At 58.1% G+C, this 27,061-nt stretch overlaps 2 protein-coding genes across 10 annotated transcripts in view; one reads left to right on the top strand and one right to left on the bottom strand.

Moving 5' to 3' along the window:
- Positions 1–3,372: 3,372 nt before the first annotated feature.
- On the top strand, positions 3,373–18,516 carry FAM78A (family with sequence similarity 78 member A). Its single transcript, XM_060154042.1, has 3 exons — positions 3,373–3,858; positions 4,470–5,510; positions 17,671–18,516. The coding sequence occupies exons 2-3, from the start codon at positions 5,188–5,190 to the stop codon at positions 18,197–18,199; spliced, it is 852 nt and encodes a 283-aa protein (XP_060010025.1). The 5' UTR covers positions 3,373–3,858; positions 4,470–5,187; the 3' UTR covers positions 18,200–18,516.
- NUP214 (nucleoporin 214) overlaps positions 10,416–27,061 on the bottom strand; it is a 135,129-nt gene continuing 118,483 nt past the window's right edge. For 7 of the 9 annotated variants that reach the window (XM_060154032.1, XM_060154031.1, XM_060154028.1 and 4 more), the window contains 4 exons: positions 20,606–20,691; positions 18,953–19,059; positions 14,474–14,594; positions 10,416–10,537 (listed from right to left, as the gene is read on the bottom strand). In XM_060154032.1, the coding sequence (XP_060010015.1) occupies positions 18,992–19,059; positions 20,606–20,691 (154 nt within the window). In that variant the 3' untranslated portion in view covers positions 10,416–10,537; positions 14,474–14,594; positions 18,953–18,991. Of the gene's footprint in view, positions 10,538–14,473; positions 14,595–15,206; positions 15,501–18,952; positions 19,060–20,605; positions 20,692–27,061 lie in introns of those variants that run through there. The other 2 variants (XM_060154027.1, XM_060154026.1) reach the window with 2 other exon arrangements.

Below are 27,061 nucleotides of genomic sequence, written 5' to 3' on the forward strand. Positions count from 1 at the left end.
ATCGGCAGGCGGACTCTCAACCACTGCGCCACCAGGGAAGCCCCTCCTTGCCTCTTGATGCACCATCCCCTCCAGCCACCTACCTGGCCCTCCAACCCTGCCCCCGCGTCTCCCAGGCGGACATTTCAAGCCTCACCATTGGCTTCCGGCCTGGTCCTAAACAGTTAAGGAGATAACCCTGTCTCCCAGGGCAACAGAATCCCAGCACATAGCATTTCCATCTGCAGAACAAAGGGATTTTCCCACCTGAGAAATGCCTTTCCGGTCTCCTGATGACTGCACCCTTGGAGGCTGAGAGCTCTTGGAGGATCAGCTGTGGCCCTGAGATCTTGGTCCCTACAACTGCAGGGAACGCTGGTGAGAGCGCCTGCTATATCAAATCCTCCGGCCTCCAGGTCTCAGAGCCAGGGGGCGGGTTCCATCCACACCTCCCTCTTCACCAAGCCTCAGTATCCTCACCTGTGGAATGGGATGGTAACGGGACTGGCTCACGGGGTCCTCGTGGAGAGCCACGAAGGTGATGCATGCAAAGGCCCTGGCCGCAGCGATGCTCAGTGAGGAGACCCTGCATCCGGCTCTTTCTGCTGACCTGGGAGGACTCTGGACTCACTGGGGCTGCGTGTTAAAACCCAGCTGGGTGAGGTCAGGTTGTTTCTTCCTCTGGCTTGCTGTGTGACTTCGGGTTTTCACGGCCTTTCCGGGCCAACATGCTGGGAACTGAGGGACCTTGTCTTCCCACCGACAGCACTTGGCACCCCCAAGTTGCCACACCGGGGGGTTCACCATCCCTGAGGAGGGTGGCGGCTGAGCCTCCAGAGCCCTGCTCCTTCCCATTCACTGGTGACATCAAGGCAGAGGAGGCTGGGGAGACTGAGGTCTGAGGGAGGGGGAGAGGTTTGGGGTGCCGTGCGGGTGTCCCCGTGGTGTTGGGCACGTCACAAACAGATGTCCCCTTCCTTGCTTCTGCAGACGCCAGCGCTTCCCTCTCGTGTGGCTGTGTCACGGGCCTTCACATATGCTGAGACAGCCGTGGGTCTGTGCCCAACACCCACAGACTCCAGAAAACGCTGAGCAGGAAGCAGGGCTGCAGGAGGGCTGGAGGGGCTGAGAGCTGGGGGAGCAGCTGGAACCTTGGAGGGCCAGTGGGGAGCCAGGACAGGGGATGCTGGCGTGGGCCAAGCCCTTTCAGACCCTCCGTCCGTCAGGGCTGGCCCCGGGGGGTCCCATCCTCGGCTCAGAGCCTGGCAAAAAGACGCCGCCTGGGCCCTCCCTCTGCAGAACTGGCCCTTGAACCAGCCCAAGACGAAGTACTGCATAGGAGGTGACGTAGCAGAGGAGACAGCTCTGGGGCCGAGGGACAGGGGTTTTCTATTTTGCTCACCCCGTGGGCACCCAAGCAGTCTTCTGGTGGGACTTACCGGACACAGGGCTTTCTAACGTCACTTCCATCCGGGCTCGGAGGGGCTGGCCCCCAGGCAAGGGCGGCGTGCCTGGAGGAGGAAATAAGTGGGCTTTGAACTTGGCCAGATCTGAGTGTGCGTCCAAGACTCCGGAAAGTCACTGTCACGTGACCCCTGGGTCTCTCTGTCCAGCCCTCCTCCTGGGGTCAAGGAGGGTAGCGGAGACAATGCATACTCAGCAGTGCAGACCACACAGTGAGCGCTTTATCATCGTCACAAACCCAGGCCAACCAAGCCCAGGGCTGCAGGGCGTCACCTCACTTCCAACAGGCATCGAGGACTCCAGGAAATCACCTCCGGTCCGGCCGCTTAGTGAGCAGGTAGGGCTCTGGCCTCTGCTCTTGTCACGTCAGATGAGCAAGTGCAGCTCAGCACATGTGCATGGGGCGCTCATGTCCTTGTGGCCAGGACAGTGTCCCTGCCCTCAGGGGGCACCCCAGCCAGGGGGGTCTTCTCTGTTCCAGGAACCGGGGGTGATGGTGTGGGCAGATGAGATGGACACCCCCAAGGTTATTAGCATAATAATTATGTGAAGGCTGAAGTGCGTCAAAGAGGGGCAGAATGCTTTGTGGAGGCCGTGAGTTCACAGCAGGGAGAGGACGCTGTGGGTTAGAGGCCAGGGAAGGCTTCTTCCTGGAAATGGAAATTTACATGGGGTCCTTCGGAGACCCGTGCTCTTCCCATCTTCTGGCTGTAAGCAGACCATGAGGCCACCCCACCTTGGTCTCAGTCAGCAGGGCTAGGAATAAACTACTTACTAGCTGACCTGGAAAGGGATGACCCCTCATTAGGCTGAGGGCGAGGGCAGGGGTGCAGCTGGCCGAGAGGCAGTGGCCACCTCAACAGGCCACTTCCTGCCTGTGGCCTGAACTGGTGCTGGTACAGATGGGTCATTTGGCTGGCTGATCGCCCCTCAGAGAAAACACCTCAAAGTGGCCATAACCTTCTGCTCATCCGATCTCTGCCCTCACTGGCACTCAAGATGCTCTGGCTTGCGAGTGGCGGTGGGTAGTTACCAGGTGTGGGTGGGGCTACTGGTTTGAAGATGCTTAGAGAGGTGAACAATGATCCCCCCTCTCCTCCCCCATCCAGGGTCAAACCCCTTTGAACCTCTGTACACAGATCTCCCGGGTCTCAGCTGGGATACCCGTCTGGGGGAGGCCTTGGGCAGGTCTTGGGAATCTCCCAGCTTTGGAGTCCTGCTCTGTGAAATACACACCATAGGCTTCCTACCCAGGGGTGGTTGATGGTGGATGAAGTGATCAAGCTTGTACAGTGCTTATCACAGTTGGGGCCCGACTGGCCTGACCACCTGTCAGGGCGCCCAGAAGCCCAGCACAGAGCAAGAAACACGGGGACCTTTTTCCTAGAACTTCTCTCCCCACCCCCAAACTTCCCAGCCTTGGAACCTCCAGAGCCCTGCACTGTTTCCACCCAGCCAGGCCAGGAATGCCAGGGCAACAGCAACCCTTTCCCGCCTACCCTGAGCCCCGGAAAGCCAGCTGAGTTCAAAGGGCACGAGGAGCAGCCCACCTGGACCCGAGACAGAAGCCGAACTACACTACCCAGAATTCCCGCGGCTAGCCGAAAAGGAAATGTCGTTTCTGCGAGGAGAGGCTCAGCTCCCCCCCGCCGCAGCTGCAAAAAGAGAGAGAGAGAGAGACAGAGACAGAGAGAGATAGAGAGAGACAGAGACAGAGAGAGAGACAGAGAGACAGAGAGAGAGAGAGAGGGAGGGGGGGAAGAGGGAGAGAGGATTACCAGGGGGAGGCGGGCTGTGTTCGGGGAGCGAGGGTGGAGAGCAGGGCGGGCGGCGAGGAGGAGGCGGCGCCCGCCCGCCGCCGCCGCCGCCGCCGCCGCCGCCGCCGCAGCCGCAGCCGCCGCCGCCGCCGCCGCCGCCGCCGCCGCCGCCTGCGGACCTGCATCCCCGCGGGGCCGGCGAGCGGGCGGCGGTCTTTGCGTGCGCTGCGCTCCGGCCGGCGGCTACGGGCGGACACGGGGCCAGGCCGGCGCAGGGGCTGAGTTTCTGCAAAGTTTGACCTGGTTGCCTTTCCGATGCTGCAGCAGAGCGAGGCAACGCGGGGCGCGCCAGGCGGCTGCGGCGCGGCGGCGGGGCTGAGCGGCTACAGCACGCTCACAATGATCATAAAATAAAGCAGGCGCTCGGGGTGGGGGCGAGAGAGCCCCGAGCCTCACCCCTCCGCCCCCGGCCACCCCCTGGCAGCCCCGAGCTAGGAGGACGTGGGGGCCGGGGGCGCCCACTCCGGCGCCAGACCCCAGTAGAGCTAAAGGACATTGCTTGGGGAAGTGGGGGGGGGCGCCCCGAGGACGTGCCCGCGGCGGGTTCAGGGCGTCCGGAGGGCGGCAGCCCGGGCACGCGGAGCGGCCCGAGGGGCAGGTGAGTCGGCGGCGCCCGGGTGGGGGTGTGCGCGCCAAAGTTCCCGGCAGCGGCGAGCGCGCCGGACGCGCGGGTATCGGGGGCCGCTTGGGGCTGGCGAGGGGGGCACAGAGGCCCCGGACGCGGCGGGGCTGGAGCATTGCGCCCTCCGCGAGTCGGGGGACCCCGGCCCGGGAAGGGGCGTGCGCCCGATCAGACCGGCCTGCGGGGTGGCACTGCGCCCCCCGGGGGCCGAAGGGACCCGTTCGGGGAAGGGGCGCCAGCGGCGAGGCGGTGGGGGTAGTGCCAGGACCCGAAAGTCCACGAGGCCCACTGCAGTGCCAGCCAGTCGCCCCCCGCCCCACCCCGCCTACGGGCCGGGAGGGGTCAGCGGAGATGTCACCGGCGGCGATTATTCGCTGGTGCGCGCGGTCGTGCGGCCGCCGCTGACGGGTTGGGCGGGGGGGGGGGGGGCGGGTCGCCGCCTCCGGGCAGACCTCACAGAGCTGCGCCGTCAGCTCCGCAGCCCGCGCCCCGCGCAGACTCGTCGCCGCCCCGCGCGCCCCCCGCAGCAAAGTTCGGCTCAACTTTGAGGCGGGCCTTGACGTCCTGTCCCTTCCACCTCCCACCAGGTCCTCGGCGGTCGCGGCGAACCAGGCGGCGGTCCGAGCGCATCCCTGGGGCCCCGCACGGCGACAGTGACAGCGGCGAGGGGACGCGGCGTGCCCGCGAGTGGTCGCCGACGGGGATCCGCGCCGCGCTCCTCGGGGACCCCGCGGGAGCCGGGCGCTCGCCTCCTGGAAGCCACCGAGGGCGCCCAGACCTCGGCGGATTGAACAGAAACTGCTCTTCCATTGATTCGGCCGGGCTGGGCGAGCGGCCGGGCGCGTGTGCCCCGAGCGCGTGCGGAAGGCAGAAGGGCAGGAAGTTGGTCTTCTGCAGCGAGGGTGGCGGCACCGCGCAGGCGACGGAGCCTTCCTTATTTATGTGCCTGCCGGCATTTGCCTTCTTCGCCTCAAGACTTCAGGGAGCGTCTCTGAGCTGCGTTCCCCGCGTGTGAGGCACAGAAGGAAGGGCTGGATGTCTGAACAACATGATTATCCATTAACCTCCAAACTTTTCTTTTTTTAACCCAAAGAATATCGGTGATTTTTGTCCACTGCTAGCAGAAGAAGAGAGAACCCAGGGCCCTTGAAATGCAGCAAAATCCTTATTTATAATCAGGCCCGAGGTAGTGATATGCAAACCCCCTCTACTCAGTGAATTTTCTATCCTATGGATATCAGTCTTGAGATTTGAGATTGGAGAGCTGTACCGTCTGCACTGGGTCCGGCAGCCTCCATCCTTTCAATGCCCGATTTTCTCTGGGACTGCTGGCCTTCCCTGGAGATCAGACTCGTACTGTGTGCCATGGGCTGTATTCAGAGCATCGGGGGCAAAGCCAGAGTCTTCCGGGAAGGCATCACGGTGATCGACGTCAAGGCCTCCATCGATCCCGTTCCCACCAGCATCGATGAGTCCTCCAGCGTGGTGCTCCGCTACCGGACACCCCACTTCCGTGCCTCGGCCCAGGTGGTCATGCCACCCATCCCCAAGAAGGAGACCTGGATAGTGGGCTGGATTCAGGCGTGCAGCCACATGGAGTTCTACAACCAGTATGGGGAGCAGGGCATGTGAGTACTGCTCAGCAGCAAGCTTCGGGGGGCCCCTGGGATGGGGGAGCTTGGGGGTCTGGGGGTGAGCTCGGCGGGGTTAGAGAGGGGTCCCATCAGGGCCAGAGGGAAGTGTTAGGCAGACACGGAAGTGGCCTCTGATTCCTCCTTGACCAGGTGACCTAGAGGGCTCGCCTGTTGATTCAGATTGGGGTCACGGCTCTAGGACCGTCCCTTCCACTGTCCCTGGCCCCCTGCGGTTCCCGTACCCTCCCTGCAAGACGCCCAGAAAGCAGAGGGACATTCCACCAGGTTCCTCTTTGGCAAAGCACGCATGCTGTCCCGGGTCACTAGAGAGGCTGCGGCTTGGCCCGGCTCAGACCTGCACACGCGGCAGGTACTCAGGGAAGGAGAGCTGGGCCTCTGCAGCCTCCAGATTTAGTGTGCAGGGCTCTGTGTTGGACCTGAATTCGTCCCCTGATGTTTTCAGAGGCACATCAGGACCTGGGGGAACACTCTGCTCTGTTCCGGACGGAGTTTTGTTTGAGAGGGTTTTAGAAACCCGGTGTGCTTTTCAGTGCAGTGTTTTCTCTCTCCACAGCAGAAGGCCACTTTATGTGGACAGCCAGTGTCTGTGTCCAGAAGGCTCCAGTGGGCCCCTAAGAGCTGAGAGGAGCCCACAGACCTCTTCTGTCCAGCCCAGTCCCCAGAATGTCCCCAGGAGGGTGTACCTCTCGGTGCGGCACCCTGAGCCCCTGGCATGTTCTCTGACCCTAGAGATGGTCATCCTGCGTGTGGCAAGAGCAGCTGTAGACAGACGGGGAGGTGACTTAACTTGAAGGGCCGCCTAAGACAGGGTGGTGACAATAGCTGTTTCTGAGCACGAGGACGCTTCTGAGAGCACCAGGCAGGCCCCAAGGGCAGCCCCCCAACTTGACCCCTGTGACTCCCATGGCTGGCCATGGACACTCGCCCACAGCCTGTCTCTCGGGGTCTCTACCCTGTGCAGCATCCCTTCCCGGTCCCGCAGGTGAGGAATGGAGGAGACTTTCCCCAGGACTTGGAACTCTTCACTGATTTAAGAATATCCTGGGCTTCCCTGGTGGCGCAGTGGTTGAGAGTTTGCCTGCCGATGCAGGGGACACGGGTTCGTGCCCCGGTCCGGGAAGATCCCACATGCCGCGGACTGGCTGGGCCCGTGAGCCATGGCCGCTGAGCCTGCGCGTCCGGAGCCTGTGCTCCACAACGGGAGAGGCCACAACAGTGAGAGGCCCGCGTACCACACAAAAAAAAGAATATTCTGGGCCAGCTGAAATTAGAGAGGGTGGGGAGGGGACACCAAATCTTGTGGCTTCTCCACTAGATGACTTAAGTTGCAAGGGCAACAGGAGGATCATGGAAAAACTTAAAGCTAGGTGTAACCATGACCGCCCCAGAGATGCACATGGCGCATATCTGGACACTCATCGGCTCCCCTCTGTCCACCCGACGTCTACATCCAAGTCTAATTCTCCAAGTGGCTCTTAAACCAGGCTGGGGGCTGACTTTCCATCCCAAGAAGGGAAACATGGTTCTTAGTTATTTGCTGTGGACCTTCCCTAAGAAGCCTTAAACCCAAAACCTCCTCAGGCTTTGCAAGGCTTCTGGGGCAACTGGCAAGACACACAGGTTTTCCTAGGGCTTTTGGGCTCCGCTTGTTTTCTTCCCTAGAAAGGGTAAGGAAGCCAGAGGTCCTTCTGAACTTGGAAAGATGCAAGCTCCAAGAGGAAGAACATTGGGGAAAGCTAAAGGGACTGAGTTCTGCAGAGACGGACGTGGTGTGCGGTGGGGAGGGAGTGGGCCTGGCTTGGAGGCTCAGCTTCCCCATCTGTGCACGGGGGTGGGCGGGTGGGGGATGTTTACAGAGTCTTCAAGGCCCTGTGCTCCCTTTGTTGGCTCTGAGTCCATCCAAGCGCCATGGCTGGAGACAGGCGTGCATCGGGAGACCTGAGGTGACCTTTCTCTGTCTGTGCCTGTCCTTGGTTCCCGGTTAGAGGAACCCAGTGCACATCTAGACTGCAGTCAAGCAGACCTGGGCTTGAGTCCAGGTTCTGCCACTTTCCAGGGTGTGACCTGAGCCACTCTGACCCTCGGTTTCCTCGTCTGCAAATTGGGGCCAGTCACAGTCCTTGCACCACGGCTTATTGAATTACGGGAGATGACATTGGTCAAGCAGCCGGCACTCCGCCAAGCCCACGGTCAACAGTTACTGCATGTGACTGTCGTCCTTAACAGTGTTATTACCGTTCTGATTCTTCTATCGGATGCGAAGTGGGTGATGGGATATGTAACGAGTTGAGAATCAGGGCCGAAACGACAGAATTTGGACAGATGTAAATTACTCTTTGTGTGGAATTTTCTCCCCAGCCCAGGTCTTCCTCTTTCACAGAGGGCCCACTCCCTGACTTTTAAGAATTTAATAATAGTGTAAGTCATGGACGATTTGAGTTTTCAAGTGGTTGAAGGCTGTTTTCCTTGAGTTCCATGTGTTCCCTTTTGTTCCCTCCCCTTCTCGAGACACGCTTTCAGCGCAGGGACCCCTGTGTCCTGCATACCTCGTTCTCCTGGGTCCACTGGACTCCTGGTTGGGATAGGACCAGCCCTGGAGAAAGGGCAGAGTTCGAGGCTCCCTGGAGGGGCAGGATGGACTGGTCGTTAATGGGCTCAGGCCCCGGGGTCAGAATTACGGCCCAGTACTGGCTCTGGGGCCTCGGCGGGTCACCTCTTGGAGGTTTGCTTTTGCCATCTGTGAACAGGGTAAGAACCCCCCTTAGGCTGCTGGGAGGATTCGGGGAGAGGACAGGTGTAGGTCACCCGTGGCTGAAATGCTGAGTTGGAAACTGCTCGATTGATTATTAATCAACAAAATTATATTAAGAAACTGAATTACCAAATAGCACGGTTCCTCCGGCCCATGGGGAGGCTCTGTATTCAACTGGCGCCCTCCGGAATAAGCCTGGACAGCTGCACCTGCTCGAATGTAAACGGAAGCATTTTGATGTGATGAAAATACCCTTCCCATCTCCCCTACCCCAAACCTCCTGTGGTAACTAAGCTTCTTCATATTTTTAAGACCCGTGACGTGAAAGAAAGTGAGGGATGGTGAGCGCTGGGATGACCAGCGGCCTCAGGCTGCCCGGAACCGTCCCCTAACTTTGCCGGGACCAGGCTGTCCTGTGCACTGCAGGATGTTGGGCAGCGTCCCTGGTCTCTACCCACTCAATGCCAGCAGCCTCCCTCCCCCTGTTCTGACAACCAAACGTGTCTCCGGACACTGCCCCATGTCCCCGGGAGGGGTGTGAAGTCACCCCTGGTTGAGAACTACTGGGCTAGTCCCAGACAATTTGAAGGCTTAAAACGAAACCCACATGGGCGCTGGGCTTTAATGGCCTGGGGAGGGAATGGCAATGTGGCAAAGGTTAGGTTAGGGCTTCTGTTCTTGCCAAATGGGCTTGTATTAAAAATATTAATTCCAAATACTTCAGCAAAACCCATAATACCCCCAAACATTATCCCTGCTTGAAATTAATCTCTAATCCAGGAGGAGAACCCTTTTGAATGTCGTGGGTTGGAAATATTTGCAGTGGAACAATGCCACATGCCACCCCAGTAATACCCCGACTTACGGACGAGAGCTAGAAGATGGCGAGTTTCTTGTGGCAGCTTGAGAGGATTCTATATGGTTTGGGGTCCAACCCACATAGCTTTCAAAGCCACCCCCCCGCCAGAACACTGTTGAATCCGCCTGCATCCACCACACCATCCTCCACAATCCTTAGCTGCCACCTGTCAGCTGGCAGTCTTCCGAGTGACGAGTCACAGCTTCTCCCCTGTGTGGGAGATGCTTCACGTTCTCCCTAGTTTGCCCTCTTCTGGAGCCCCCAGAGAATCTGGCCCACGGCCAAGGTCAAGGCTGGTTCTGGCTCAGGGTTCTGAGCCAAGGTCAAGGCTGGTTCAGGTCAGGCTTGGGGTGAGGGGAGGAGAGCAGCTCAGGAGACGGGGTCTCTCTGGGTTGGCAGTGCCACCCGCCTGTGCCCTTGTCCAGCCAGGCGTGCCTCCAGCTCCACCGTCCACGGGTGTGGCGAGCTTGCGCCAGGCTCTCAACCTTTCTGAGCCTCACTGTTCCCTTCTGTGAAATGGGGAGAACAGTCCCTCATCGCAGGGTTGTTTGAGGGATTAAATGAGATACTATATGTGGTCGCTCTCCATACCGTAACTAGTAATAATTCATCATCGATTACACAGTGCCTGGCAGAGAGTCAGCACAGAGATTGCCGTGTTGGAGTCATTACTGTTCTTTCTTCTCCTGGGTTGGGTTTCACATACCCGCCTACAGTATGAGAATGTCGGGCGACGAGACCTCTGAGGGTCTTTCCAGCCAGAACCTGTGGTGACATCTGCTGTCACAGGATTATGAGGCTGGTGGGAAAGGGCTGGGCAGGGGTGGGGGGACCTGAGGCCTCTGGCCAGGGGATGCTGGAGCTGGGGTGATGCTGTGTGGCTGCCCCAGCTCCCCGTTCACTCTCTGGTCTCCCAAGGACCCCGTGAGGTCCCGATTTTATGGTGAGGCCAGGGCCGCTGAGACCTGAGGCCACTTGCCCCAGGAGGCTTGCTCTGCCCCAGTGGTCAGGGGCTGGGTCAGGAGGAATGGCCCTTGTGACCATGTGGCCTCTTCCTGCAGCCTGGGCCCGTGCACAACAATTGAGGACGATGCTTCCTCTCTGCGAGCGGAAGACAGCCTCCCCCATCTGCAGGGCCCTGGCGGAGGCAGGAGAGGGAAGTTCTCGTTTCCAGGCTTTGGGGTGGGAGGAAGTTTGGGGGGACGGCCTGGCCCCAATAGAACTCCCCCTGGACCGGCCCCGGCCAAGCGATCGCACCCACCCTCACCTTCTGAGGGCTGAAGACAAAAGCTGGCAGCTTCCAGAGACATGTGAGGAGGCTCTGACAGCACAGCGATCAGGGAACCGGCAATGACATACGGAGATGCTTTTCGTTTCTGCTGATCGGATCTGGGTAAAAATACAAAAGATCAGTAATGCCTGCTGTGGGGTGGGGGGAGTAGACAGCCTCCGGTGCTGCTCCTGGGGGTACAATTTACGCAGCTTCCGGAAGGTGAGCTTGGCTCTGTCCACTACAATTTCAAGCACACGTGCCCTTCAACTCTCTTGTCCTACTTTTAGAGTCTGTCTTAGAGAAACTGAGCCCCTGGCCTGGTGCCTGGAGCATGGCAGGCACACACAGAAATCTCCCGAGCAAGTGAGTTAACGAATACGTGAATGCAGGAAGCAGGGCAGAAGGACGTATGTGTGGGGACAGAGACTCCAGCCCTGTCCATCACTGAAGAGCCATGAGCACCCCAAGTGTCCATCAGTAGGGGGGTGAAACGATGGTCTGTCTCCAGGGCAGAACAGGCTGAGGCTCTTACACATGAGGAAGAGAAGCTAGAGATTCCCTATCAGATTATCATCGTTGCATTAAAAGAAGTTGTAAAAGGTGTAGGGTAGGAATCCATTTCTGTTAAAAGCGCTAGAAACGGGAACATCTACTGTGTGTGTGTGCAGGGAGGACGCTCTAGAAGGATGTTTATCAGAGTGTAATGTGGTGAGTAACCTCAGCGAGGGAGGCGGAAGCACGGAAGACAGGACTTTCGTTTCTCACTTTTTTTTTTTTTTTTTTTTGCGGTACGCGGGCCTCTCGCTGCTGGGGCCCCTCCCGTTGCGGAGCACAGGCTCTGGATGTGCAGGCTCAGCGGCCATGGCTCATGGGCCCAGCCACTCTGCGGCATGTGGGATCTTCTCAGACCGGGGCATGAACCCGTGTCCCCTGCATCGGCAGGCGGACTCTCAACCACTGCGCCACCAGGGAAGCCCCATCGTTTCTCACATTTTGTACTTCTCGATGGCTTGCTTTTTTTTTTTTTTAAACAAAAACGTAGCTTTTATAACTAAAAACTAAAACGCTGTTGGCCCTTTCCCCCTCGTGTTAGGCCCTGGGAGTGTGGCCTGGGCGAAGAAGGGTAAGGTGGGAAGAAAAAGTGGTGTTTGTTGTTTGGGGGAACCCTAGGGGCAGGCGGGGAGGGGACACCTCCAGCTCCTCCCCCAGGGAAGGGGCTTCTGGTGACCTGTCTGGTGGGCAGGGGCCAGCACAGTGGGCGGCCGCCCAGGGCAGGAGTCAGGAAACCAGGGTCCCAGTCTGGTTTGGAAGGGGGCTCTTGGGCCTCATTTCTCGTAAAATTGCAAACATTTTACAAAATTGGAACTTTTTGCAAATTGCAAAAAGACAGTAAGCTCTGTAAAATTGGGGACCAGGTGAGAAAATCGCTAAGCGCCCATCTGGCCCCCAGGAGGGCACTGAAACCAGCACTGGGCAGAAGAACCTTGTGCCCTGGGCAGCCCTCTTGCCCTCGAGTCCCAAGTCGCCATCTGTAAATGTGTTTCTTAGAGTGTCCAACGGTGCCACTTGTGGGAAGTGAAATAATATTTAGGAGAACTCGTTTCAGCTTAAGTATGATTGTAATTTAAAGCCACATATTTATTCTAATGTGTATTAGAAAAAATATATATATATACCCAATATAACCGACCTGTTATTTCAAAGGTGTTCCATAGGAAAAGTTAAATTTAGTTGAGTTTTTTTAAAAAGTGATTAATTTCAAGGAAAAAAATTAAGTGAATAATAGCATAGGAGATATGTAAACAGGACCAAAATGAGGAAAGAGATGTGAAGTTTGGGAACTCTGCTCTGAGACCAGGTGCTCTGTTGTCCAGAATTCAAAATGCAGTCAGAGAGCTGGGAGAGACGAGGGCCCATGGGGGCACAAGGGTCCACCCGTGCCTAGGAGAGAGCTCAGGCCCAGGCTTGCCACCCTGCCTGGCACAAAGTAGCTGGGAAAGGTGTGCTCCCAGGGCTCTCAGACTTACACTCCAGGTCATGTTGCTCAGAGCCGTGTGTGTGCGTGTGTGTGTGTGTATTTCAGGTGAGGGTCTGTTGGAAGCCAGATGGGTAAGAACCCGTATGTGTGTGTGTATGTGCGTGCACGTGTGTGCGTGCATATGCATGTATGCGTGTGTGTACTGGGTGAGGGGCCGTTGGAGGCCATGGGTAAGAGCTCGCTTGGGCTGTGGGTCCTGCCTGGTGGCTTCCCTGGGTCAGGCCTCTGATGTCCCCAAGTCTCCTCTATAAAACACCCTCAGTTGCAGCCCTGGGGTAACTGAGGAGAAGCCTGTGTGGATGTATGTACGCAGGGCGCCCAGCACGTCTGATGCGCTCAGGGAACGTGACCACTGTCACCAGTGTTGCAGTGGGGACGACCTGTGCTGGGCATGGCTGTCCCAGCCGCAGCTGCTCCAGGTGAGAAGGTACACAAGCAGAGGCAGCTTTGGGCACCCTAAACTCATCACTGGGACCCCTTTGTGGGGCTCAGGCCCTGAAGGAGAAACGGGGCAGGTTGCCCACCGCCACTGATCCAGGCCACCTGCCTCTATTGTGTCTGACTCTAGGCCGGGCACCAGGATAGATTCTGGAGGCCTGGCCCCTGCTTCTCGGCCCCTGTGGTCTGTCTGGGAGTGAGGTCGTCAACAAAGGGTGGCATGATTATTAAATCCCCCCCGTGCGTGTCCCAGGAAGCAGCGGGACAAAGGTTGAATATGGGGGCGCCAGGCCTCGTGTGAAGGGTCCAGGTGAGCTTCCCTGTGGGCTCCAGAGATGAGCCATAGGTACCACTGGCTAGGACAGGAGGAGGCGGGGGACGCTGCTCGTGGCCAAAGGTGCTGAGTCGGGAGGGCACAGCCCATTAGGGGGATGGCTGGTGGGTCTGGAGCCTGGGGAGGGAGGGAGGGAGGGAGGGAGGGAGGGAGTGTGTGTGTGTGTGTGTGTGTGTGTGTGTGTGTGTGTGTGTGTGTGTGTGTGTGTTTGCGTGCAAGACCCTTGGCCTCACCTGCATCTGGCTTTCAGGGCCTTGGGGAGTCATGGCAGGTTTAACAGGGTTGGAGGGAGGAACAGTGCCATCAGATCTCTGTTTTTAAAGATCACTCAGGCTTCAGGGAGGAGAGCATGGCAGGTGGCAAGAGGAGGCTGGGAGAGGTGAGGGGTCGTGGCCAGCGCGAAGGCAGAGCAGAAGGGGGGCAGTCTGGAGGCGAGAGGGAGTCAGGGATGGTACTGGGCGCCCAGAGGGTGCAGGCCCCCCTGGCATCACTGATGACCAGGTCAGCAGCTCTGTCTCCCTTTCACAGCATCGTGACCAGCGTCAATGGCAGGTCCCTGCAAACATCTGTTGAGTACATGGTGGATGGGGCTGCAGAAGAAAGGGCATTGAGGGACGCTGAGGAGTCTGTCTCAGATGTGCTGCAAGGGGGCCCCAGAAAGCATTCTGAGGTCCAGCTTCAAGCCTGGACTTGCCTGCTGTCCTCTGGGTTCCCACACCTCTGGGATGAGGGTGGGAGTGTGACGGGGCCCACGGAAGCAGGCCAGTTTCCCGGGCGTGGGGACTGCACCGTCCCACTGGGCCCCGTGCTCAGAAGGGCCCCTTGTGTGGTTCCATGCTCTGCTGTCACCACGTGGCAATTCTTGATTTTTGAACAAGGGGCCTCCTATTTTCACTTCACCCCCTGGTCCCACAAATTCTGTAGCCAGTGTTGCCCTGAAGACCAGCCCAGGCCAGTGAGCAAAGGGGGAGGACACGGGGGAGACCAGGGCCTCCTGCTGGCCTGTAGGAGGCCTGACACGACCTGCCCTGAGGTCTGGAGAGAAGGTGCTGGGGCAGAAATGGGCGTTTGCTCGTGTTCACAAGATGCCCCTCCTCCACCTAAACCTGCTGGTTGGGCCTCCGTGTGCCGGGCACGGAGCTGGGAGCCTTGCCTACACCTTTCGTTGGCATGTGCACCTGTATTGTCCCTGCTGTGCAAACAGGAAGGCTCAGGGTGTGCAGGACCAGGGTCCAAACTCACCCCTCCACCCAGAAGGTGGAAAACCGAGGGTCTGCCTTGAAGCCCAAGGTCATTCCAGAACAAACAGGAAGTCTTAGAGGCAGGAGCTGTATGGAATCATTCCTTTCAGAGCATGGATAATCTGAAAACATAAATGAGGTCAGAAGGCTTCAGGTCACATCAGGGCTGGCAAATCCATTAGTGTTAGAGGCAAGCCTCACTCCAATGGTGTCCGGAAGTTTCCACGTATTGCTGTTTACTGTGTACCAGGTAGTATATATTGACGCATTTAATCATCTCAAAAACCTTGAAGGTGGGTGCGGTTATCCACAGTGAACCAATGTGGGGCTCAGAGATTTGTGACTAGTAGCCGGGGGGAGACTGGACCCGGGCTGGTCCATGTCCCTCAGGAGCTGTGCCCTTAACCATGCTCCCTCCACCACCTTGACGGGGAGACTGGACCACGGGGCCCAGAGCCAGCCCAGCTGGTTTGTGATGATTTGAAAACAGACGCCCTTGGCCCTGGTTCTGAATAATACCCCACATGAGACACGGCTGTCTGCCAGCTCATGGGGACTGTCACCCATCTGTGACTGAGCCAGCGCCTGGGCATTTGGGGGCTGGGAGGCGGAAAAGGAAACCTGAAGCTGGGGGTCAGAGGCTGAGAGAGAGAGGCCATTCTGGTGGCAACCCCGCGTCCCACAACAAGCCAGCTCTTAGGAAGTGAAAGAGGGCAAAGGCAACAGAAAAGGTCTTTTGGCAAGATGGCTTTCTGCCTTAAAAACAAAACAAAACAAAAGCCACTTTTATAAGCAAGAGTAACCACTGTGAGAAGACAGAGTGGGTGCCTTCCACCACAGGAGGCTGGGCACGGGTGGGGCACAGGCTTCTGAGAAATTCGGGACAGGGACCCTGACCCCCTTCTCTGGTCCATGGCGGCCACCCCCGGGGGCAGCCGAATCTGCCGGCTCACGACTGTGACCTCCTCCTTGGCGTTTGATGAGCTCAGGGCCCCGGGCAGGAGATGGCCTACTAGGCAGGTGTTACCCTAATTAAATAAACAGAAAAATTAGCAAAATCACATTCCTGATCATCCCTCCTGTAGTGGCCCCAAATTTGCTAGCTGCTAACATTAAACGATGCATTTCAGTAGGGGAATGCATTTTTTACATTGTGATTAGATATACATAAAATTTACCATCTTAACCATTTTTAAGTTTGGCAGCATTAAGTACATCCACATTGTTGTGTGTCTATTTCCAGAACATTTTCATCTTCCCCAACTGAAACTCCGCACTCATGAAACGCTGACTCCCCCGTTTCCCTCTCCCAGCCCCTGGCAACCGCCATTCTACTTTCTGTTTCTATGAATTTGACTCTTCTAGGGACCTCATATATGTGGAATCATACAGTATTTGTCCTTTTGTGTCTGACTTATTTCACTTGGCATAATGTCTTCAAGGTTCATCCATGTTGTAGCATGTGTCAGAATTTCCTTTTAAGGATGAATAATATTCCATGGCATGGATAGACCACTCTATCCATCATCCGTTGACAGACGCTTCAGTTGTTTCCACCTTTTGGCTATTGTGAATAATGCTGCTATGAACAGGAATGCATTCTGTAAAGGAGTATTTCTGGAGAGCACCGCTGGTGTACACAGGTGTGCGGAATTCTGGGGGCAAATTGTCCTGATCTTTGGTATGGCAGGTGCCCAGGCCTGACTGCTTAGCTAAATCAACTTGGGAAAAAGACCCCCCGCCCCAGCTGTCGTTACTTTATCTGTCTGGTGGGGTGGATGTGATTGTTGATGAGTTTCTAAGGGGTGGGCTCCCCAGACGCTGCTGTGCCCCCAGCCACGTGTCCTCAGAGCAACTTAGGACAGTCCTCTTCTGTCAGAGAGTTATTATTATAGTAACAATAGTGACAGCAATGGTGCTAGCAGGCACCAATCACTGGCATTTGTCTTGTGCCCTGCCCTGGACTGGCATGTTCCTGCCTGTGTCCTTCCATGACCTCAGGTGGGAAGTGGGTGATGAGTCTGGGGTCCAGGGAGGGCTGGGATTTTGCCCAGGGTCTCACACCAGTGAGAGGGTGGCTGAGACTTTCAGCAAGGTCACTAGGTTTCCTGAGTCCGAGCTCTGGACAGCCCAGCTGCCAGGAGGCTGAGCCCCCTGCAAGCACGTTGGGCTGACCAAGTGCTGCTGGTTCTCAGCCCGGCCCGAAGCTGTAAGTGCAGGTTCCCTGGCAGCTGCAGCAAGTCCAGGAGGCATTGATTGTAAAGCTGGCCCCGAGACTGGGACTGAGAGCAGAGTTTTGAGACTGGCTGGTTAGGTTTTCTTGGTTCTACTGCTCCGAAGACAGGGGCCAGCCAGGTGGGAGCCATTCTGGCTGAGCTGTGCTTCCTATTCTAGGCAGGCATGAGCAGAAACAAGGCGGGGACAGGGTGGGTGGTGGGGAGAAGAGGGCACCGCCCACGGTGTTGGCCTTGCTGGGCGGAGGGCCAGGGAGCCCAGGCCCACGTGTGGTGGAGGAGATGTGGAGGGGAGGGGCCAGAGCCTTGGCGAGGGCCCTGAGCGCTGGTTCCCATGCCCCTGGCCCCGGTGCTGGACACCAAAGCTCGGGGGCAGGCGGGCGTTTGACCCCGGTCACACGCTGGTCAATGAGGGGCTGAAATCACTCCCAGATGTGCCGACCCCACGGCCCCTGGGGGCCCCTAAAGCAAGAAAAAGAAACTCCCTGCCACTTGCACTCCTACCCAGGCCGCCCTGATGTGCTGTGTGGCCAGGAGAGTAGCCCCACCCCAGCCTCTCGGCGCCAGTGGCCTCCGCCCTAACCAAGGTCACGGGGTCGCATGTGGCTGTCCCACCAGCCGCTGGGACATGGGATGGGGGGGCACAGCGCAGGTTAGGGCCCCCCATTACTGTGTGCTGCCCCCAGGCCCCTCCCTTGAGGGCAGGGGCAGTTAGGGCTTCCCGAAGCCCAGCCAGAATCCAGCCCTGTCTACAGGGCTTTCCGGGGGAGATCAATTTGAGATGATGCAAGAGAACAGGATGTGGCTTTTGAGGGGGGCCATGTCTAGGGGAGCCCCAGTTCCCTGACATGATGTTGGGTGTCTGTTTACTGTCTGGCCCCCTGGGGAGGTAAGCCCCAGGGACAAGGGGATGCAGACGAGCCTGTGCATGGCTGGCTGAGTAAACTGGCCTTCCCATCCTCAGGTCTAGCTGGGAGCTCCCAGACCTCCAGGAGGGCAAGATTGAGGCCATCAGCGACTCGGACGGGGTGAACTACCCCTGGTACGGGAACACCACGGAGACCTGCACCATCGTGGGCCCCACCAAGAGAGACTCCAAGTTCATCATCAGCATGAATGACAACTTTTACCCCAGCGTCACGTGGGCCGTGCCCGTCAGCGAGAGCAATGTGGCCAAGCTGACCAACGTCTACCGGGACCAGAGCTTCATCACGTGGCTGGTAGCCACCAACACCTCGACCAACGACATGATCATTCTGCAGACGCTGCACTGGCGCATGCAGCTCAGCATCGAGGTGAACCCCAACCGGCCCCTGGGCCAGCGCGCCCGGCTGCGGGAGCCCATCGCCCAGGACCAGCCCAAAATCCTGAGCAAGAATGAGCCCATCCCGCCCAGCGCCCTGGTCAAGCCCAATGCCAACGACGCTCAGGTCCTCATGTGGCGGCCCAAGTACGGGCCGGCGCTGGTGGTGATCCCGCCCAAGCACCGGTAACAGCCAGGGCACCCGCGAGGTGACCCCCAAATAATAACACCACGCAAACACCCCGCACGGACTCTGCAGTCCTTCAGCAAAATACAACCTTTCTACCTTCTCCAGCGGGCGGATCTCACTGTGCGAACGCGCGGCGATGGCCCCCCGCCCTCCTGGGACCTGCTTCCCTGGCGGAGGGGGGAGACCCAGGCGGGACCGACCACTCCACGTGCGCCCTCAGTGTCACCTTGGGTCTCCTTTCCTCTCCTCGCAATTTCCGTCATTCACTTGCAACAGACTCCCTGAAACAACTGCTTTTTCTGTTCCTTTTTTTTTTAACGCCTCTTTAAGAGGTTCAGGGGTGGGACGAGGAGGAGCTGGTGAGGAGCCTGGTCGCACCGCACCGGGGCTGATCCCACGGGGGCTGATCCCACCGGGGCTGATGCCACCGGGGCTGATGCCACCGGGGCTGATCCGCGGCGGCCCCGCCCCGCCCGGGCAGCTCCCCTCATCCTCTGTCACGCGGCCTTATGTAGACTTGCTTTGCCAAACTTTTGCCTTAAGCCGATTTTAAAGGAAAAAACCGGAAACAAAGAGAGCAGTTTGTCTTTTCTGCTGGACTTTGCATCTTCCGCCAGAGGTGAGGGAGGAGGGGGTTGGGCTACAGATTTAGATCTAAAACCGGCTGCTCATTCTTCCGTTTTAGCTGAGCCGAAACCACAGGCAGATTCTGCCCCCAAAGTCCCTTCTCTCCACCCCAGGTAGAACCCTTACCCTACTCCGTGCCTGCAGAGACAAGCTGTGAGCTCGGGCTCAGGGTAGATCTGCGGGGGGCTTCTCTCTCCTCTCTCCTCTGCAGCCGGAACTTGCCTTGGGTGGGCCTAGGAGCAGAGAGGGAGGGTCCTGTGAGTTATAGGTTGAGCCCAGGGAATTCCCACCGTCTCGGTCCTCAGCGCCCATCGCCAGCTGGCTCTGTCGGCACATCTCAGTGGGCAGCTTTTCTGTTTCCCTCCACACTGCCCCAAACGCCTGGAGGGCCAGCCACATTACCCAGCTGTAGTTAGTTCAAAGGTGAGAAGGCCTGCCCTTGCCACCCAGCACCTTCTCGGGGACACCCCTCCCGGGCTCTACGGGGGGTGCCTGCAGATGGGCTCCAAGCACCGCAGTGCTGCAGGTGAGGGCACCCACAGATGGGCATGCCTGGACCTGGTAAGGCTGGGGAGGCGGGAGGCAAGGGGCAGACCCCCTGCTGTCGGCCCTCACAGAAGCGAGCGAGCACCCACGGCCAGGGTGATGAAGTGAGCCTGGGGTTGAGGCTGGTCCTTGAGGTCACCCTCCTTCGGGTCCTGGGCCCTCTGGAGCCCCAGGACCTGGTCCTGAGTGTTGCCAAGCTTTTTTAGCAATGCCTGCCTTGAAGGCTGCTTGCAGGAGCTGAGGGGACACCCTGCTGAGGGAGGCCCCCTTCCTCCAAGCTTGACAAACCCACAGCTACATCGCCTGGGTTCCTCATTCGGACCGATAATGATCGAGCCCAGAAAACTGTCAGATGAGAGAAATAATCCATCTCTGCTGCAGATGAGCCGTATGTAGGAGCCCCAGGGACAGCGTGGGCAGGCGTGGTTCACAGAGTCCTTGCTCTGCTCCTTTACCCACGGGCTACTGTATTTATTCGAGGGGTGCTTAACGTCCAGCCATCGCCCGAGCGCCCCGCTCCTGACGGGACGCGTGCGGCTCTCCTGGCACCTCTGGACGGGAAACAGCTTTGTGCGGCCGGCTGCCGGCCTGGTGCTGCGGGAACCCGTCAGGACTGGGACCTTCCCCCTGGAAAATGCCAGTTCCCCCTGGTGTGTTCGGAGGGAGGCCTGCCACCCAGAGAGGCCACAGCCTCAAGTGAGGGGCATGATGGGTCCCAGCTCCCCCTCTGGGCACAGGCTGCGGAGGGGTCAGGGTGGCAGTGGCCGGCTGCCGTGGACGGGACCTGGCCTCCTGACGGCACGGCCCTTCTCTGCACTCAGGTCTTTCTTGCACTACAAAGGAGAAAGGGCCCTGGGCGAGGGGTCAGGGACCAGAGTGCTGGTTCTGGGCTGGGTCATCGCTAAGGAGTTCTTACTAGGGTAGGGGTGGGAGTAGGAACCAACAGTAAGTGGTGGTCCTGAGCTGTCTGGGGGCAGAGTCCCCCAAGCCCGCGCTTCCTGCGTGTGAGCAGGCCCTGGGCAGGGACCCACGGCTGGGCCCATTGGGAGGAGCCCTGCTGCTCCGCCCCGCCCCTCACTGCCCGGCCCCTTGCTCTCTGCCCCTCCTAGCCTTTCGGTAGACAGGGCTGGGAGGGCCCTGGGGAAGCTCCAGGTCCCGCTAAGGAAGCTCGGCTTAGCTTGGGTCTGGTCCCTCGGCTTCTCATGTCAGGAACGCAGAGCGCAGCCTTCTCACCTGGGTCCCCGATCCCTCTGGTGTCCCCCTCCCCAGCGTGGACACACTCCTCCAGCAATAAGGACCGTCTGTGGTCGTGGAGAGTACTGTGAAAACAGACCAATGCACTTACTAGGAGGCACAAGACTCTTGAAGAAAATGTAAAATGAACCTTTTTAAAACAACAACAAATATTCACAAAGAAATAAAATGTAATTTTCAAGTAGGCCTGGCTAGGAGCTAGATGCTTCTGAAGTGGCGGTTCATTTGGGGGTTGACGGCCCTGGATCTCTGGCCTGGGGAGTGAATGTATCGGGGGTGGGGTGGGTATATGGCTGGAGCCTGGGGGTTCTAGTGCTAAGGGCCTTGGAGGAACCCAAGAGGAGGTGGGCCACTTCACAGATGGCATCCTCTGCTCTCCACAGCTCTGGACCTCAGTCCCCACCAAAGTGCCCCCTGGTTGGGGTCCTGTGTGGAGGAGGGGCAGGAGACTTGGATGTGCAGCTAGGACTGGGGGGCAGCTTGGCTTTTTGGCAAACAGTAGAAACCTGTGTGACAAGAGGGGTTAGTGTTTAGACTGGGTCCTTACCCACAGACTTGCAAACCCGTCTTCACATGGAGACGCAGCTGCTAAGTCAAGGTCAACCTAGGCCGTGGCCCTGCACCTGCCCTCGCCTGTAGCTGCTGAAAGGGGTTGTGTGGCCAGAGCACTGACAGTAAATATCTTCTCCTCCTACTGGAACCTCCTTATGGAAGGATGAGAGGTGGGGCAGCCCAGAGGTCTGGAGTGGGTGTGGGCTCTGAAGGTGGACCATGGATTCAAGGTCATTGTTGTGAGTCTGGGCAAGACACTGAGCCCCTCTGACCCCGTTTACCTTGTATGGAAGATGGGGGTTCTCTGAGTAGCCGCCTCCTACCTGACACAGTGAGAACACCCTATTCTACTCGGTTTCTGGGTGTTAACTCACCAAATCCTCACAACACCCCAGATGTTATCCCGATCCCCATTTCACAGATGAGGAAACTGAGGGAGAGCCGAAGTCGAGAAGCTGCCCAAGGCCACGCACCTGGGAAGATGCAGAGTCAGGATTTGAACCCCGGCCCCAGGGCCCAAACCTTCCCGTGTGCTCTCAACCTCAGCGAGTCATTGTGGAGCACACGTTCTGGGCTCAATAATTAACGGCACCTATTAATAAGAAGAACCCCCCGCCTGCGGCTCACTCCATCCTGGGTTCCCCAGGCAGGAAGTGCCTTCCTCCCCCGCCACAGGAAGTCTGTGCTGTCAGTTCTCCGTGGCCCACGGTGAGCCTGCTCGGTCCCTGCCTGTGAGGGGCTGCCTGGTCAGTTGCAGGCCACGGGCTCGTCGGCTGGGTGGGCGGTAGCCTCTCAACATCGCCACGGAGCACGAGGGGCCCCGTTCACTCTGGGCGTCGGGGAGTTGGGTTCTTCCCTGGGCTTCCCACACTGCAGCAACCCAACGGCATTCTGCATCCTGTCTCCTGGGTGTCTCCTCTGAGACACCAAAGCAGGAAATTGCATAATAGGCTCCACTGGCCGCCCTCCACCCAGATGGCTTATGGGTGGTGCAGCTCACTGTCGTGGTTTGGCTTTCGATTGTGGATTCAGCTCCTGCGCTCTGCCTGTGAGACCATGGTGTGTGCGTGTGTGTGTGCGTGCGTGTGAACAGAGAACGGGGTGCAGCCCCGGCCAATGGCAGGAGGGAGCTGAGCCGGATCCCATCAGGGTTCAGAGTTGCTCAGGCAATCGAACCTTCACACTGACATGGCAGGACGCTCAGATGGCTGCCTGCGTTTGGGGGTAACATTTGGGAGGGGAATGCGCAGGGGGAGTGGTTACGAGTAAAATGGATTCCAAGTGGCATTTCGTCACACAGTGGAAGCCTCCAGCCTCTCAAGCTGATAGCAGGTTAAATTTAGAAGTCCCAGACTGGGATGAGACACAGACACCAGGCTCCAGCCAGCTGTTGCAGCGTTCTCCCCACCCCCGCCAGGAGCCAAGGCCTGGGGAGCCGGCTGTCCAGGCTGGGCCAGGCCGACCTGCCCCAAGACGCCCGGAGAAACAGGCTCACTGCAACCTCACACCCAGCCTGCCTTCTACCAGTAAAGTCACTTCTGGGTAGAGCCCAACCTCTGCTCTGGACAAAGAGTCCCTGTAGGTTCGGCCCTGAGGCCTAGAGGAAAACCCCATTTGGGTCCGAGAGGGAGACAGCTTGCTGGCAACTGCAGAAAGGCGAAGGCGGGTGGCGCTCTCAGGTCCCTGGACATTTCTAATGGCCCAGGCACTCTCTCGCACCTGCGGCTTGAGCTGTCTCTTGGTCCTCATCTATCCTGCCTGAATGGCCCCAAAGAGACCGTTTCCCACCTGGTTGGGGTCCGGGCCCTCAATTAAGGCAAACGTTGTGGGGAGCGACAGACCCCAGTGCCCACACACCATCCACTAAGGACACATCCGAATCATCGACACGACGAAATCCCCCAAGACAAAGCGCGTGCAAAGGGCGAGCGCTTGCCTCTTCCACGGCCCCTTTCTGTCCCCAGACCTCATCGAGTGGTACCCCGTTTACAGATGAGGAAACTGACCCTCCCAGAGGGCCGAGGGTCCTGCTAAAGATGCCTCAGCTGGGAAGTCACAGAGCTGGGCTGCTTTCCAATAGCTGTCTTTTGACGCGGCTCTGTCACTGCCCTTTAGGCTACGCCATCCCAGCTCTTCCACACCCCGCTTCTACCACACTGCCCTTAACCATTCCTTCATTAACCAACACAGAAGGTCCCTGAGCACGAGGCTTCACAGGAGTCGTCAGCAGCCCCACTGGCACTGGAAGAAGGAAATTACTGAATGCAAAAAACATATCTGAGTGATGAGCTCCACCTCTGCGCCCGTGTCTAGAGAGGCACATGCACACAGTTGACACCGGTCCTGGCGGAAGCCGGCCCAGCTCCGACCCGGCGGGCCTTCCCCACTTGTCCCTGCAGACTGGAACGCAGAGACGGGATTAGTTCCTCCAGCGGCTCGAGCCCGACTTCGGTTTCGGGGCCGCTGCTACCAGGCTCCTATGTTATGGCCCCTTTTAAAATCAGACACGTGAAGGGGGGCGCGGCTCGGTGTTTACAGCAAGCGGGACGCAGTTCGAAGCCCTGCGCTATTCCTGGCTGCCACTTGTCTTGCTGAGTGAGGTCAGGCTGGTCGCCAGACCTCCCATGCCTGTTTCCCAATCTGCAAGCTGGGACACGCACCCCGAGCCTTCCCTCCCCTGTCGGGACCCAACCAAGCGTAGGGGTGTGGTGCTCGGTATTGAATGTGCAGGAGGGGCTGCCTGAAAACAGTCACGCTGGACCCTGGTTTATATTAGAGACCAGAGACGTCTCTCCTTCAATGTGGCTAAAAGTCACGGCAACATCCCGATGACAGGACTTGGTTATTCAGGACCCTGGGCATCCTCAACACACACACACCGAATGCCAGCCCGTCAGCCAGACAGGTGTGTTAAAAAAACTTTTTTCACGGCTTTAGTGAGATATGATTCACATACCACATGATTCACCCATTTAAAGTGTATAATTCTACGGTTTTTAGTATCTTTACAGAGTTGTGTAGCCATCACCAGTCAATCTGGGGGTATTTTCATCTCAAAAAGAAACCCTGTACCTGTTAGCTATCACCCACGGCCCCTCTCCCCAACAACCCAGACCTAAGCAGCCACTCATGTACTTTCTGTCTCTATAGATGTCCCTCTTCTGGACATTTCATGCAGATGGAATCACGTGACGGGTGGTCTCCTGTGCCTGGCTTCCGCACCGAGCACGTTTTCAGGTTCACCGTGCCACGGCACGCACCAGCACGTCCTTTTTGACAAACGCACTTTTGATCATCTCCCGTGAACGAGGTACTTTGCTGGGTGCCTGAGAAGCAGCAGCCTGGAGCATACAGTCCCGAGGAGAAGACAAATGAAATGTTACAAAGGACTAGCGCGATGCTGACAGTCAGCAGGGGCTGCGAAGGGAGGTGGGGAAGGCTCCCCCGGGGAAGAGGCCTTCTCGAGGAGACTTGGAGAATGGACTGGAGAGTCTGGGCCTTGTGAGCGCGGGGAGAGGAAGCAGGGCTGCCTGGAGAGGCTCTGAGTTAGGAGAGCGCCCTGGGGGCTGCAGACCAACTGGGGACACAGCAGCTGGGGGCAGAGCCAGGCCTGGTGAAGGAGCTCCTGTGATTTTAGGAGCAGCGAGGGAAGGGGGTGCCGGGTTACGCCCGGGGTAAGCGTGGTGCCCATCACTTGTGAATGACTGAGAAACGATTCCGTGAAGGAGAGGACGATGGAGGCCACGTGCAGGAGCCCCTGCCTGCCAAGGGGAGCTCTCAGGCCTCCCCAGATGGCAGCTCCTGCTCCCTCGGACACGGCCGGCTGCACAGGCAGGAGAGGGTCACGGCAACCTCAGCGGGGTTTGCAGGCCTGCTCCACCCCTCCCTGGCCATGTGACCTTGAGCAAGATATACGGATACGGTTACGGAGAATGGGGATAAACATGGTTGCTTAATGAGGTTCTGGTCCAAGATGGTGGCGTAGGAGGACCCTGAGCTCACCTCCTACCACAGGTACACCAGAATTTCAACTGTTTATGGAAAAACTATTCAAGAGAAAGACCAGAATTTAGCAGAAAAGATCTATGACTAAACATATAAAGTGGGGGGACTTCCCTGGTGGTCCAGTGGTTAAGACTCTGCCTTCCAATGCAGGGGTCCCGGGTTCGATCCCTGGTCGGGGAACTAAGATCCCACATGATGCACGGTGCGGTCAAAAATTTAAAAAAGTAAAAAAATTTTAAAAAAAGGATATAAAAGCGGGAATCACAACGAGACGGGCAGAGGAGGCAGAGTCGTAGTATAGGAAAGACACACACCACTGGGTGGGTGACCCACAAACGAGAAAATAATTACAATTGCAGAGGTTCCCCTCAAGGAATGAGGGGTCTGAGCCCCACATCAGGCTCCCAGCTCTGGGGTCCTGCAATGGGAAGATGAGCCCCCAGAACATCTGTCCTTGAAGGCCAGCAGGGCTTACATTCAGGAGGCCCAGAGGACTGTGGGGAATATAGGAACTCCACTCTTAAAGGGTGCACACAAAATCTCACACACTCTGAGACCCAGAGCAGAAGCAGAAATTTGAAAGGAGCCTGGATCAGACCCACCTGCTAACCCTGGAGAGCCTCCCAGAGAGGCAGGAGGCAACTGGAGTTCCCCCTGGGGACACATGCCAGCAGCAACCACTTCTGGGAGCTCCTTCTACCATGTGGATGGCGTGGGCCATTTTGGAATCGTCCCTCGAGCTTATTAGTGCCAGGACCTGCCCCTGCCCACCAGCCTGTTGGCGCCTGTTCTGGGACACCTCAGGCCAAGCTGCTAGCTGGGCAGGAACACGGCCTCACCCACCAGTGGGCAGGCTGCCTTAAGATCCCCTGAGACTACAGCTGCTGTCCCTGGACATGGTCCTGTTCACCCGAAGGCCCAGGACTCGGCCCCCCACACCAATGGACGGGCACTAGACCTAGGATTCCTAGGGCCCTGCAGCCAGAGATTCCAGGACCCAGCTCCACACACCAGTGGGCAGGTACCAGTCCCGGAATCCCTTAGGCCCTGGCTCTGCCCATAAGTGAGCCAGATCTAGCTACAGGACCAACTTCACAGACACGTGGGCAAGTATTAGACTCAGGAAACCCTGGGCCCTGGCCTGCCCACTGCTGGGAGGACCCCAGTCCCAGGACCACTACAGCCCTGCAACCTGCCATAGCAGGACCCAGTCTACCTACTGGCAGGCTGGCACCAGCTCTGGGACCCACTGAGCCTTGGCCCTCCCTACCAGCAGGCCACCACCAGCTCTGAGACACCTTGGGCCCCTCAGTCAGTTGCCCTGGGATTTCACCCCACTCACCAGTGGGCCAACACAAGCTCTGGGACCCCTAGGCCCTGCAGCCAGAGACTCCAGGACCAGACTTTGCCCACCAGCAGTCTGGTACTAGCCCTGAAATCTCCTGGGCCCCAAATCCACCCACTATCAGTGGTCACCAGCCCCAGGACCACTGCAGCCCTGTGGTCTGCCTTGTCAGGGCCCAGATAACACATCAGCAGGCTGGCACCAGCCTGGGACCCTGCAGGCCTGGGCCCCACCCACCAGTAGGCCAACACCATCTGTGAGATACCTTGGACTCTTCAGCAAGCCACCCTGGGATCTAGCCCCACTCACCAGTGAGCCAGCACCAGCTTTGGGACACCCCAGAACCTGAATCCAGCTGTGTCATGAATTGCCCCCACCCCCCGCCTCCACCAGCAGGGTGACAATAGCTCTAGGAACTCTGACCTTACAACCACCCACCTCAGAACCTGGTTCTGCCCACTAGTGAGCCAGCACTAACCCCAGGACTCACTTCAGATCTAAAGACACACACAGACTGAAAGTGACGGGATAGA

The sequence above is a fragment of the Lagenorhynchus albirostris genome, chromosome 7 (genome assembly GCF_949774975.1).
Source record: "Lagenorhynchus albirostris chromosome 7, mLagAlb1.1, whole genome shotgun sequence".
NCBI lineage: Eukaryota > Metazoa > Chordata > Mammalia > Artiodactyla > Delphinidae > Lagenorhynchus > Lagenorhynchus albirostris.

What these genes read in the sequence shown, in the direction of transcription:
- FAM78A (XM_060154042.1), top strand. Translation starts at nt 5,188, where the DNA reads ATGCCCGATTTTCTCTGGGACTGCTGGCCTTCCCTGGAGATCAGACTC. An exon ending in CAGTATGGGGAGCAGGGCAT is followed by an intron (nt 5,511 to 17,670) that starts GTGAGTACTGCT and finishes TCCCATCCTCAG; the next exon opens with GTCTAGCTGGGAGCTCCCAG.